This window comes from Melitaea cinxia, chromosome 5 (genome assembly GCF_905220565.1).
Source record: "Melitaea cinxia chromosome 5, ilMelCinx1.1, whole genome shotgun sequence".
NCBI lineage: Eukaryota > Metazoa > Arthropoda > Insecta > Lepidoptera > Nymphalidae > Melitaea > Melitaea cinxia.
Window position 1 is genome coordinate 7,302,990 of NC_059398.1, and position 14,227 is coordinate 7,317,216.

At 34.6% G+C, this 14,227-nt stretch overlaps 1 protein-coding gene across 1 annotated transcript; it reads left to right on the plus strand.

Annotated features, from left to right (window-relative positions):
* On the plus strand, positions 1 to 11,709 carry LOC123654001 (spatacsin). The gene is made up of 15 exons (XM_045589963.1): positions 1 to 360; positions 505 to 919; positions 1,706 to 3,579; positions 3,654 to 3,824; positions 4,575 to 4,766; positions 4,890 to 5,172; positions 5,254 to 6,186; positions 6,306 to 6,463; positions 6,832 to 6,993; positions 7,067 to 7,600; positions 7,673 to 7,870; positions 9,765 to 10,282; positions 10,366 to 10,512; positions 10,605 to 10,699; positions 11,444 to 11,709. The coding sequence occupies exons 1-14, from the start codon at positions 184 to 186 to the stop codon at positions 10,675 to 10,677; spliced, it is 5,835 nt and encodes a 1,944-aa protein (XP_045445919.1). The 5' UTR covers positions 1 to 183; the 3' UTR covers positions 10,678 to 10,699; positions 11,444 to 11,709.
* The last annotated feature ends 2,518 nt before the right edge of the window (positions 11,710 to 14,227 follow it).

Genomic DNA, 14,227 nt, shown 5'->3' on the forward strand with positions numbered 1-14,227 from the left:
GTCTCTTTGTCAACTACTTTAATAATAAAAGAAAGAGAATTGTTATTTTGATTTGATTGTTATTAGGAATTGTTTATGCTTTGTTTCATATAGTTAGATGTATAAATTTTGTCGGATCGTGCATAAATGTAATATGGAATAAATAAATATTTTATTTATCGTTTACGTATTTATTTATAAAATATGGAAGGCTTAACTCAAAATGAAAAGATTGTTTGGAATTGCTGGGAGCAGAAATCACCCAGAGAGGTAGTTCGCGAAGCAGCAGCTAAGGGAACTCATATTAACCTAGCTATAAAATATCTAAAACTCAAAAACTCTTGGAGTGAGTCAATAGCGAGAGACTGGTTTATGGCAGAGGTAAGTTTTGTAAATATTGAAAGTAAACATTACAATAAAACAGCTATTTGTTTTGGTAATTATCAATCAATTTTACAGTGTTGTATAGTTCATTTCAATTTAGTGTTATTTTATCTCTAACACTATAAAAATACTCTTATTTAGGTTAAAGCATGGACAGTTCAGCTATTGATGAGGAAACAAATATTTAAAGTTTTGCATATTTTGAATAAATGCAACATAAACCCAGAAGAGCATTTGATGGCTCTTGCCCAGACATCAGCCGAAATGGAATACAGAGATTTCATTGTGGAACATCTACATAAACTTTCGAAGGACATGATAAGTACAAATCTAAATAAATGGGAGGACTTTAGGAGACATTGGAACTTGCTACGATATTTAGAAAAATCATTTGAAGTAGATGGTACATTTAAGCAGAACAAAGTTTTTGGCATAGGATCAGATAGAGTATTTGTTAATGAAACTGAAATTAAGGCTTTGACAATTGAGAAGATAGAGAAATATTCAACAGAATGGAAATGCAAAATTGCAACTGCTCTATTCTTTGATACTTTTGGTAAGTAGTAGATGAATAAAAAAATATGAGCTTGAAAGAAGTGAGCTTTAGGCTCGAAATTCTGATAGATCAAATTATATAAAAACAGCCAAATTTTGCTTAATGACACTGTTTCACGTTTAATCTTTTATAAATACAGCAAATAATCTTTGTATAGTTTAAGAACAATCCATTTAATTGAAAAGTAATGAGCCACTATTATCTGTTGACATAACAATCTTAATATATATAAATCTCGTGTCACAATGTTTGTCCTCAATGGACTCCTAAACCACTTAACCGATTATAATAAAATTCGCACACCATGTGTAGTTCGATCCAACTTGAAAGATAGGCTATATTTTATTTTGATATATTAATTATTATATTTAAGAAAAAAATAAAGAAGGCGGTACAAAGTTCGCCAGGTCAGCTAGTCTATTATAAGAAATAATCTTAGTACTATGGTAATATTATATTGTCTTCTATAATCTGTCATTATGTTTAATACTATTATAACAATTTTCACCTTTTGAACTAATAAATAATAACTGATTTTTTTAAATATATCTATTACATTTCAACATCTTTTTAACATCCTCAACTCCTCAACATTTTGATTAGTTTTTTTCCATAAGCAAAAGAGGTTAATGATATGAGTTAATGTATGTAAATTCATTTGTGTACACTAATTTAAAATTTAAAAAAATAGTATTGGTCAAAAATGACTTTCTTGATTGATTTATATGAATGCATGCTACATTTTAACTTGTGAGAGTATTAAAAATACTCTTTGTATATTTTCAGAATTTTCTTTATTAGATTTTTCAACTCCTGTTCAAATGTGGAACTATTTGGTGGAACATAATAAAGCTATGATCCTTGTTCGTTGGATAAATGTCCAGATGTCAGAAGTGGTCCGTGATATGAATGCTAGATACAATTTCTTTAACAATGACAATTTTGTACAAAAACTCTTAAATGTTGATACTAGAGGCTTTCAAAGTGAAGTTCTTGATACTTTGGATGAAGTTTTTCGTAAATGGCCCATTACTAAGGAAATGATTCAAAAGATATCTGTAAGTGATTGCTTTGAATACACAAAAATGTGTATTTATGATACTCTGTCATCATATGGAATAATCATAGAAAGTGAGCGTAAAGATTTAAATAAAATAATTGGTAGATTATCGAGAACTCAAAATCTAAAACTAATTGATGATATATTTTCTGAATCTTGTGCCACAATGGGTATACAAGAATTTTATTTGGAATTGGCAAAGTATTTTGTGAAAAATAAATTATACAAAGTGCTGACAATTTGTATTGAAGGTAATATACTGGACACTGATTTGTCGGGCATAGAACAAGATGTCAAAGATTGTATTGAGCTGTGGTTGCTATTTAAAAGCATAGAGCAAACTTCTGATAGACAAAGCCATGTAGTGCCAGTATATAAAACTTGCCAACAAATAGCCAAAGATAATATTGATGATTATATTTCTAGTAATCCTCATTTGGTGTTGGGTATGATTTTATTAGAAGACAATGCAAAATTATTTGATATATTTACTAAAGAAGAATTTTTACAATTTAAAGATTTTAAATTACCAAATAAAGGTTATAAGCAAAAACTACCACATTTGTACAATGTCTACAAAAAACATGCAAGTGAAAACAGTTTGTATGAATGTAAAGACGTGAACGTCTATCAACTGCTTTCTGGCTATCGAGGTTTAGACGTGTCAAAAATATTTGAATTTCAAATATTAAATACAAGCACTAGTTATTTACCACCCGAAAAAACCGATCGAAGAAGTTTAGGCAGTCTTTTATCAGATGAGGTTGAAGTCCGTGGTCTGAAAACATTGTCACAAAAATCAGTTGATATGCCAGACTTTGCTAATGAAAAACTTATGAAAAGATATGGTTATGATGCAAAATTGAACCATTTATATTATTTGAAACAATATCGTCCTTGCAATGCGAGCCAAGCTTTCGTTTCACAGCAATACCAGTCATACAACCGCTTACAAGAGAAGAGCATTAAAAATGCGTGCTGTGAAGCACATGCTTTAGCTTTACATAATTGGTTTGATCCTGCTATGACAGCATGCGCAATATCCTTCGTTGCAATGATCGGTTGTAACCCTACGAGATGCCGAGTTCACATATCGGCTACTAAAATGATAAAAAATCATTTGACTACTCAAAAAGGATTGCCAGAAAATGAGGCTAATAAATTAATTAATGATTTTATGGCAAAACTTATACAAAACAATGATGACACGGCTATAACGATTCTTCACTATTTAGAGGAGATTACTTTGTACAGATTGAAAAAAATACAAGAGGCAGAAGGAAAATTCGATATGTCTGTAGTATTATATGAATCTCAAACCATGGTTAAATTCGCATTACTACATAATTTACCTTTGCCAGAAGTTCAGCTAAGAGAATTCGTCAAAAATAACTCCTGGTTCCATTTTCTACTTTTTGGAGATGTCTTTAGATATCCGCTCTCGCAAATGCTGCAGTTATCTCAAGAATTTGAGAAGAAATCGTATTCAGAGCATTTAAAATACATAATGGTGCATCGAACAGCGGAAGATGACAAGGAACAGAAGTCTAATTCCAGCAATGGTCAAAGAAGACCTATGAGGCTCAATTCAACTGAACCGGTTAGTGTTTTTTTTCCATACAGTGATTTTCAAGCACTACATCACAAGTGTTAACTCCACTGTGTGTTTCTCAGAGTCCAACACAAAACGTAACATTCGATTTCCCACCTAGCACGTATACGAGCCGGGAGTTATGGGAAGTGGCGGCAGCGTGTCACGGTCCGGAGGACCCGCCGGCCGCTCTGTTGCGAGCTGCTGATATATACCGTGAACCATTGCTTGTGCTCATTGCTAGTTGTTACGAGGTACGTGCATATTGATATTACACTATGATTGTCCATAGAACAGTTACACCTTACTCAAATTATTTATGTTCTATAAAAAAAATACACCAGTAGACCACAAGATAAACTTACAGTTAACGCTGCCGCCGCCTGTTGCTATACAGTGTATTGCATTTAGATTTGCTTTGTGTTTTTTTGTCAGCTAAGTGCTATTTTAAAATAGTAAAATAACATATATATGAAATATTGGCACAGGTAGTGTGAAAGTAGGATATTTTTTTTATATATCCAGAATGGTAAATAAGTGTACGGTCCACCTGATGGTCAAAATCAAAAACAGCTTTATTCAAATAGGCTCCAAGAGCACTTTCAACCCTCATTTTAGAAATTAAAACTTTAAAAACAAAATATTATATTTGTAGAAGTAAAGCTACCACCGATTCGGAATGTAGATTCTGCAGAGTAATCGGTTACCGTAGCCCATGGACACCTGTAACACCAGAAGAATAGCAAACGCCTTCGCGTCCCTACCCCTGACTCTCCTTAGGAGCTCTGACTACCTTACTATCCACAGGAACACAACGCTAATTGAGAACAGAATCATTTAACTGTGATCTTTTGTTAGATTAAGGGTACTTCGCAACTCGGGTTACTCCAGATTTTGAGTAAGACAATGTCTGCTGTGCCCTATTTCAATGCGTAATATGCTTTGCATTTTAAAAATATTGTAAAAGTACTTGACAAATGTAAATGTTTTTGTTCGCTCTCTAGCCAAATGCCGTGGATGTTCTTTGGGCGCATTGGATTCTCTCCTCGCTTGAACCAAATGCGAGAAGTCGGGAAGCCTTACAAGCCGAAATAGCTCAAAATGTTCCGGCACAGTTGTTCCAAAAAGTCGCAGAAATCTGTCTTGCAGAAGGCTATATAACTACTCTCTATGAATCAATTTCAATATTTATGCCGGTAAAAATTAAGTTTTTTAAAGTCAAAGAAGTAATGTTTTTAAAATGATATTTACTTAAGTATACACTATCTTGAATTACATTTAAAAATATAATAAAAAATAAAAACAATAATTTTTTCCAGGAAAGTCCCTTGAATTTTCTTACGTCGTTTCTGTATCGAAGTGTCCGTCTTCTAGTATTTGATTCGGAAACTATGAGATATTTGACTAATTTTGTTTCTCATTGCCAAAGACGATACAGTGTAGACGCGAATGGCTTATCCTACGAAATGTCGAAAGAATCGCTGCAAAGATTGGCGGTATCGCTAGTCAAAATAGCTTTAATCCACAATTTTGACATGGCATTTCATCAAAAAGAATTTCTGAAATGTTTAGCCGAAACTCGTTTCGCACAGGACTTTATGGGTAAGTAAATGTAATATAATGCTATACATCCTGTTTTTAATCAGTATCTTTTTATGTCATTATCGATATTGTTTCCTTTAGTTCCAACACCGAATTTTGCTACCCTGTACAAAATATTCGAAATATCGATGTCAACTTCGACAGTAATGGACATATCAAAGATGTTGCAAGAAGATTCAAATGATTATATCCTTGAGCGCATTGTTATATACACACGAAATAAAAATTACGACGTAGCATTAAAAATAGCGAAGTTAGCTGGGTTGCCCGTAGACGACATCTTAAAAGCAGAGTGGGATAAGAAGTGTAATAATCTTATTTTCGCCGATGATAGTACAGTAGAAGATAAACAGATTACTTATTTCGTAGCACAATGCAGCGAAGCTTTTAAAAATGCTGGTGTATCTTTAGATAAGTCCATAGAATTCCTTTCCAGTATTCCAAAACACATTTCAGAGAACGATCAAAAGTTTTACGCGTACAGAGTTATTATGGGCTGGTTTGAAGGAAATCATGTATATGGAGAAAAGAGAGAACAAATCGAGCATGAAATGTGGTCGGCTTATTTATCGATAGACTCTAAATTGAACATAGTCCTTAACGACTATCAGGCCACTTTGAAATTCGTCCTCAACAATCAGAAAGAACCGACGGCGTCCCAAAAGATGGACATGATGTTTGAAGAAAAACCTTTCTCATTGACATTACATGAGATAGAAGTTGAATCTGATGTCATAAATATTGAGAAAGTTGAAATATTGGAGGAGTCGGATGATATTGATCGTTGGCAAAATGCCATCAGTAAACTTTTAGAATTGAAACTTTTGGTAGAGGCCTTTCGCTTATCGGTTCTCTTTAAAACTTCTAATGAGTATGGATATAGGACTCCGGTATGCCCTGTACAAATCATGCGGACGTGCTTAAAACTAGCTGAGGGGACTTGTTTGCCGTATGATTTACCTCAGGAATTGCGATTGGTTATTTCATCACCAACTCTACAAAATAAACTGACTGGTAATTTAATATTATAGTTTAATAAAACTGCCAAATTAGTGATTTTGTATTTCTTTAGTAAGTTAAAAAAAGTAGTAAAAAGCCGTTGTTTTATGAAAATAATATTTATTTGACATAAGTTTCAGAAGCGTCAGAAACAAGTTTCGAAGAGTTAGTTGTAATACAAGAACGTCAGGAAGGAGAAAGTATACCTCACTTAGCTGCGCGGGAAGAAGCAGATAGATTGTCTGCTTTAGAAGCACTTGCTGTTAGAAGTGGTCTTTCTGTAGCTAAACAGGTAAAGACAAGTGCTCGCTTTTTCAGACTTGCTATTAACGTTAAATTAAGTTAGACACGTACAGAATTGAATTAGAGTACAACTTTAGCAACGGCATTTCTACTGGCTTTATTAAATCGTACTGGTTCGTTCAGAAGTTGTGAGTAATGTACATATATAACTGCAAAAATAATTTATTTTTATTTTTATATTATTTTTTTTTTATTTTGGAAACAAACTGTATTACATTAATATATAGAAATACAAAACACGATAGTATCACTTAACCAAAAACAGTTTCTTATATTAAAAAAGATCATATAACAAAGTTAAGAAGAGATGCTTAACATAAATCTTCCAATTTAATTTTAAATTTTAATTTATGACAGGTGGCGAACTACTTCCGCATTGCGCTTCAGATCGGTTGGGATTATTTATCGGTGCTGAAATACCAAAGTCGGCCTTTGGATTTCATCAACTTGGTTAGCGGTAGAGCTCGCATGTCTTTAGCAAATCTCGTATTCCGTACTTTTAACGTACCATCGAAACAAGTATGCTAATTTTATTATTAATACGATTTTTTAATTTTTTGTTCAGTAAAGTGAGATTGAATCTTTGTATTAGATTGCAGAATACTTGTGTCGAGAAATGGTAGCAGCAATTATATCACCACATCTTGTTAAAACTTCTACATTTAGACAAAAAGAGCATTTTCAGTACACTTTATGGGGCTACGTTCTCGACTCTGATATTGAAATGTTTCTGAACATGCGTCCGGACGCTTGCAGTCAAATTGGCAGATTTATACTCGACCACTTGATGGCCTTTCAAAAGATTTATAATGCAACAAATGCTTCGAAAATTCCTGAAAATATCTTAGATGACAGTTGCCTCGATGTCGAAACTTTGATCGACGAGGAATACCAAAACGTAGAAGAAGACGAGGTCGAATCTATTTTAACTGAAGAGGGAACACTTATGTCGGCCGAAACAGAATCGGTGTATTCAGTTTCCACCGCGTACACCGCAGGGAAAATGTCTCGTGATGCAAGAAGGAACTTATTCGATGTCATATCGAGGAGCAATGTCCATATTAGATATGAAGTGAAATCGAATATTCGAAAGATAACCAAGGGTGCTAAATTGTCTACAAAGCAGGTATATAGTAGATCCAATAAATCTTTTAATAACATTTTGTTTTTGTTTACATCTTATACCTATATTTTTTAGGTCAACATTATATCCATCGAGTTATTGGTGGTTGCACACGAATGCTTCTCTTGCGCGTGTGACACGGAAGGCGTGGGCGTGGCGTTACGCTCCGCTCAGGCGTTGGCGGCGCGACTGCTGGCCGCGCGCTCGTGGCGCCTCATGGTGCGCCTGCTCACCGGCCTGGCGCGCTACACCGAGTGCGCCTACATACTGCAGGTACGTGTGCTCGTGGCGCCTCATGGTGCGCCTGCTCACCGGCCTGGCGCGCTACACCGAGTGCGCCTACATACTGCAGGTACGTGTGCTCGTGGCGCCTCATGGTGCGCCTGCTCACCGGCCTGGCGCGCTACACCGAGTGCGCCTACATACTGCAGGTACGTGTGCTCGTGGCGCCTCATGGTGCGCCTGCTCACCGGCCTGGCGCGCTACACCGAGTGCGCCTACATACTGCAGGTACGTGTGCTCGTGGCGCCTCATGGTGCGCCTGCTCACCGGCCTGGCGCGCTACACCGAGTGCGCCTACATACTGCAGGTACGTGTGCTCGTGGCGCCTCATGGTGCGCCTGCTCACCGGCCTGGCGCGCTACACCGAGTGCGCCTACATACTGCAGGTACGTGTGCTCGTGGCGCCTCATGGTGCGCCTGCTCACCGGCCTGGCGCGCTACACCGAGTGCGCCTACATACTGCAGGTACGTGTGCTCGTGGCGCCTCATGGTGCGCCTGCTCACCGGCCTGGCGCGCTACACCGAGTGCGCCTACATACTGCAGGTACGTGTGCTCGTGGCGCCTCATGGTGCGCCTGCTCACCGGCCTGGCGCGCTACACCGAGTGCGCCTACATACTGCAGGTACGTGTGCTCGTGGCGCCTCATGGTGCGCCTGCTCACCGGCCTGGCGCGCTACACCGAGTGCGCCTACATACTGCAGGTACGTGTGCTCGTGGCGCCTCATGGTGCGCCTGCTCACCGGCCTGGCGCGCTACACCGAGTGCGCCTGAAACTGAGTAAATAAATATTCATATTTTCACTATCAATTACATTTTAGACTTTTTGTGTTCCTGAGTGTCTGTTAAAACTTAAAAAACTTTACATTGTAATAATATGAAATTAAATAATAATATTGTAATTAAACATTTTTAAATAAAGTTAGTTATGATGTTATCGTTGCAACTGCACGCTTAATATATTTTAGCTATTTCCATAGTGTTATGTCTTACGGCCTGTTACTGTGGGGTAATGCTGCAGATATTGAGACTATATTTATCTTGCACAAAAGGGCTATTCGCGGCATTTACGATCTTGCAGCTCGAGTCTACTACGGGATGTTTTCCAAAAGGTGGACATATTAACGATCGCGTCGCAGTATATTTATAACAATATTATGTATATCCACCAAAATATTCATTGTTTTGAAATAAATAGTAATAATCGCATTGTAAACACGAGACGGAATAACAAAATTGTAACTCCAAGTTTTCGACTGCGCAAAGTAAACGTTTCCTTTCTGGGTCATGGTATTCGCATGTATAATAAAATACCACAAACGATTTTGGAATTGTCTCAACATAAATTTAAAGTTTTTATTAAAAAAAATTAATAAATAAAGCTTATTACTCGGTGCAGGATTACATAGTTGATAAAGATGTGTGGACTTAGTGACGCTGTATTTCATGCAACATGTTTCTAATTTTGTTCTAAAACACAGTTTATATATTATTTTCAAAAGAGTAACTGCGGAGTTTCTTGCCGATTCTTCTCTGCAGAATCTACATTCCGAATCGGTGGTAGCTTCACTTTTACAAAAATAATAATTAATTTCTAAAGTTTTAATTTGTAAAATGACGATTCGAAAGTGCTCTTGGAGCCTATTTGAATAAAGATTTTTTTGATTTTGATTTTGATTTTGATTTTATAGATTTGCTATTCCATCTCTACATTTTTATAAAACAATCGGGACTAAAACTGTTTTATCATTATTTTCTATTTAGACGACGCAGTTAATAATCATTTACTTAAAAAAAATAATGTTTATGCGCGTGACATATAAGGAATACAGTTATATAAGTTTGTTCTCTATCTCACTCAATAACGTCAATTTTTTTTTATTGTAGGCCTTACGTGACAACCACCAATTTGAATTTCTACTGGGACAGTTCGACTACATGTTAGGTCAACAACAGGACAAAATAGCTGAGTTCAAATATGGCTTACTCGACTTCTTAAAAACGCACTGTCCAGGTGATACCGACACATACATAATGGTCGCGTTACATTTCAACATGTACGCAGAAGCTGCAAACGTTAAGAAAAAACAGGCATTGGACCTTATACACGATTTAGAAAAAATGGCGTCGGATGCGACTAAAACATCAAAGAAAATTGCTCAACCTGTTTGGCATCTTATCCATGATAACGTTTCAACGAGGTCTTTACTAGATACGGCACTAAATCATTGTACTGATGCTTGTGAACTGTATTTACAAGGGGGATGTACTGGTTTTGCCGGTGAAATGGCGACTCTTGCGCAACAAATCGCGTTACAAATATCCTTACTGAACGCTTCACCGACTAGGCTAATACTTAACAGAAGCACAGAGCAGACGTATAATCTTGTCAGTGAATATTTGAGGTATTTTTGCTATTTGTCTTGTTTGTCTCTTTTAAACAATTTAAAACCAAGTATTTATGTGTTTAATATATGATTATTTTCAGTTTTATGGAAGGTTTGGTGTTTCTGTCAACTGGCGGAGCGTCGATATGGCGCGAGTTGGCTTACCGAAGAGTTCTTACCAACGACCAAGTATATATACGAGATATGGCAATGTACCGCCCGGACATTGCACACGATTACCTTAACAGGTACATATATTCTGCTAACAAATATCATATAAACCTTCTTATCAATAATATATCTTGTGTACTTATAATCGCATTTTTGTCGTATGTTACAGATATAAATCAGAAAAGAAAAAGACTCCTACATCTCAAGCTGCGATTTCAGAACTTCGCTCGCTACTAAGATGATGCAGACTTAAAATACGTTAAAGGAGAATGATGCGATTCCATACATTCTTGGGCCAAAATGTAATGAAATGAAACTGGTATAAATTAATGCATTTAGGCTTATTGATCCCTCGCTGAAAATTATCTATATTTTGGCTATCTTAGAGTGGAGTTATTAGACTTTTTGTAAAAGTGAGGTTATGTTACAATGTCTAAAAAAACCCGATCACTAAGTTCTTGTAGCATTAATGTTTGTTATATTTAGTAAAGACTGTTTGAAAACTCATTACAAACATTGATATACACTTGAAACCATAAATAAATATCAGGAATGGACTCAGAATGCATCGGAAAACAGTAAACACTAAACGAGTGACGGACACAGTATTACTGACATTACTGTTAGTAAGCTGTCAAAGCTGTCATTAAAAATATGATTTATTTTAAATCGATACGGAATCGATAATCATTTTAGTTTATCAAATATTAATTGATATTTTCGATATTAATGTAACTTTATTTAAATACACGTTATTGTTTACAGCTTTAATTATGCATCTAAATATCTTGAGTTAATTAACTAGTGCAAACATTTTCTTTTTGAATTCTGTAATCGATTATAGTTGAATCGATACCCAAATAATTTGATGAAAACTATCTTTCTCAATTTTCTCCGCTTCTAGATTCAGAATTGAGGTGATATTTTATATTTTAAAATAAAAAAATATGACCAATTTTTTAAACAATATCTCTACTCATTACATTTTGGCCCAAAAGTCGCATTCTCCTTTAAGATCTCAGTGTAACTTACGCGTATCTAGTTATATTCCAAAGCGAACTAATGTTAATCATTTTAACTTTAACTATATTGTCTTGATATTATTGCAAATTTTGTGATTATACCTATTTATAGACTTAGCGATAATGTTCATACTAAAATTATGTATTGTTTCGTTTTATAATTGTTAAGCGTATTGCTGTGATAATCTAAATTGACTGAAAAACTTTATTTTTATAGCTTTGTAATTTGAAAGTAAATCTTTGTTACTTCCATATGTGTATTTTATTATTTTTACTTAAGTGTAATCTAATTTATTACTTACTAGCCCGCTCCGGCTTCGCACAGGTATATAATATAATTATATTTACTGCAAAAATGATTAAAATCGATCCAGTAGTTTTGATTTATTCATTACTGCCCGTGACCCGCACGCGTTAACTTTAGAGTAAAAGCCGGCCGGAACCGCCGGAAACGCTACGTTCCGCAATTTTTAAATCTGTAATATCTTCGAAAATATTCACTTAAATCATATGCTGTAAAGAGCCGTATATATCTATATTAAATTAACAATGTATTTAAGGTATTTAATTAGATAAGGATTAATGCTGTTTTGGTTAAAATCGCTTCGAAAATTAGCCATTATTTGTCGTAAAAAGTAAATGACAAAAAAAAAAATATTGTGAGATATCCATATGAGATAGACATATACCATAGCGGAGTTTTCTGTAGACCTTTTCAATGTGTACAATACTTAGTACATTATTTTGATAAATCTCGTAGGGTTCAGGCTGCGTTTGCAATGTAAGCGGAAAAAATGTAATTATTTACGACATCACATTAGAAACCTCAAAAATAACAGTATTTTTCCACTATGTAATGGATGTTATTATACATATAAACCTTCCTCTTCAATCACTCTATCTATTAAAAAAAATCGCATCAAAATCCGTTGCGTAGTTTTAAAGATTTAAGCATACATAGGGACAGAGAAATCGACTTTGTTTTTCACTATGTAGTGAAAAGACATTTTACGATTATTTAATTTATTTAAATTGTCTTTCACTATACGTAATGTTATGGGTCTCTCTTTCAACGTTTGCTGATAAATCTAGAACACTATTTACTGATATGCTTATCAGCTACGACTTATTACTACGACTACGACTACACTGTCTAATCTAAATACAAAAAAAAATTCACACGCTCTGTAAAATATACTTTTGAGACGATGAATTTAAAAAAAATCATAGAGATCAGGGGATTCAACGTAAAATGCACATCAATCTACAGTATGATAGTTTCGATGTTTGAAATGTTCATTGTATACATACTTAATTAACAGATCTATGAGTAGCCGGTAATTGTTTAGCGTAAAGTAGCGAAGCGTATTACACATATTTCTGTGAATTATGGAACAAGGGTTCAATGTCAATAAGCATAGGCGGCAGTGTTGCAACCCGTAGCCTAATTGCAATGACGCGACGCGGCGTATTTAAGTTCAGCACATTAAAAACTGCGCGATTCCCATAATCGCCTTGGTCACTCTTCTATCACTCCGTAAAGTTTTACTTCAAAAACTTCTTTAAGCACGCTTGACCTGGGGAGTAAGCTGGATAATGTGTGACGAGGGCGTTACGAAAAGTGTAATAGGGTGAGGGGAACGCAAGTTGAGAGAAGCCGAGTGTTGACTCGTTGTGTAAGCAACATATAGGAAGATTTTATGATAGTAATAAAAATGTAATTAACTAAATTACTTTTTTATATATCTGTATAATTACGAAAATTATAATGTCGACCACCAATCTTCTTTGTTTATTCTCCATGATAAGATATTAAACCAAATGAATCAGTAGATAATAAAAAACAAACATTTACTTAAAATAGATTTTATTATAAATAACACAAACCCAACACAAAATATTGGCTACATCTAATACATAAAGAGACAAAATATAAAGCCCTAATTTAGGGTACAAGTGAAAAGAACCTCAGTCCTTCTAATACTCAAACGTACACAGTTAAGTAACATAACGTTTTAATAATATAAACAGGTTTTACTGAAATGTTTCTAGTATAAAATTTTGGGTTAAATAAAAATAGAGATTCAACACAGTCCGATATTGATTTACTTGTCATTGTTAAATTAATAAATAAAAAATTCCACATGTTTCCGTTTAAAAACAGCTTCTGACATAATTTTATAAAAAAATATGAATATTCATTAAATTAATTGTTATTTTATAAAATAAAATACTTGTCAACAATCATCTGAGTATTATAATTTCTTTTTCTCAAAAAGTACATGTCAAGGTTAACAAACTGTCATGTGAGATAGAGAGTTGGATTAGATTGTATTTGAATTTAATAAATTTCTTAGTAATATTTACTAAGATTCTGATACATTTAAGACACCAGGCAATTGTTTATGCATCATAATTCCGTCATCGTTCCGTTTGTTTGCCCATGTGTGTATATTATTATTATTATAGGCTGGTGTCAACAATTTATCTTTTTCTGATTTTTCTTATTAGTAATAAAATGATGACCACGTGAAAAAAAAGTTAATGAAATAATTCGTTTCGAATTTATATCAAAACTCTGTCTGTAGAAATAAGGTCAAAGTGAGATAATTTAATTGAAACTGACCTTTCTTTCTTATAAATATAATTTTAAGCGTGGACGGTAAAACAAGATAAAACACAAGAGGGCGCTTTGTACACTGATACTATTGACTTCATTTAAATTTCTACTATTTCATTGTATATCATTTTGCTGTAAGACAAAATTTAT

Coding starts and splice junctions, on each gene's coding strand:
- LOC123654001 (XM_045589963.1), top strand. CDS start 184: ATGGAAGGCTTAACTCAAAATGAAAAGATTGTTTGGAATTGCTGGGAG. Junction 5,173..5,253: donor TTTCGCACAGGACTTTATGG/GTAAGTAAATGT, acceptor TGTTTCCTTTAG/TTCCAACACCGAATTTTGCT. Junction 6,994..7,066: donor TTAACGTACCATCGAAACAA/GTATGCTAATTT, acceptor TCTTTGTATTAG/ATTGCAGAATACTTGTGTCG.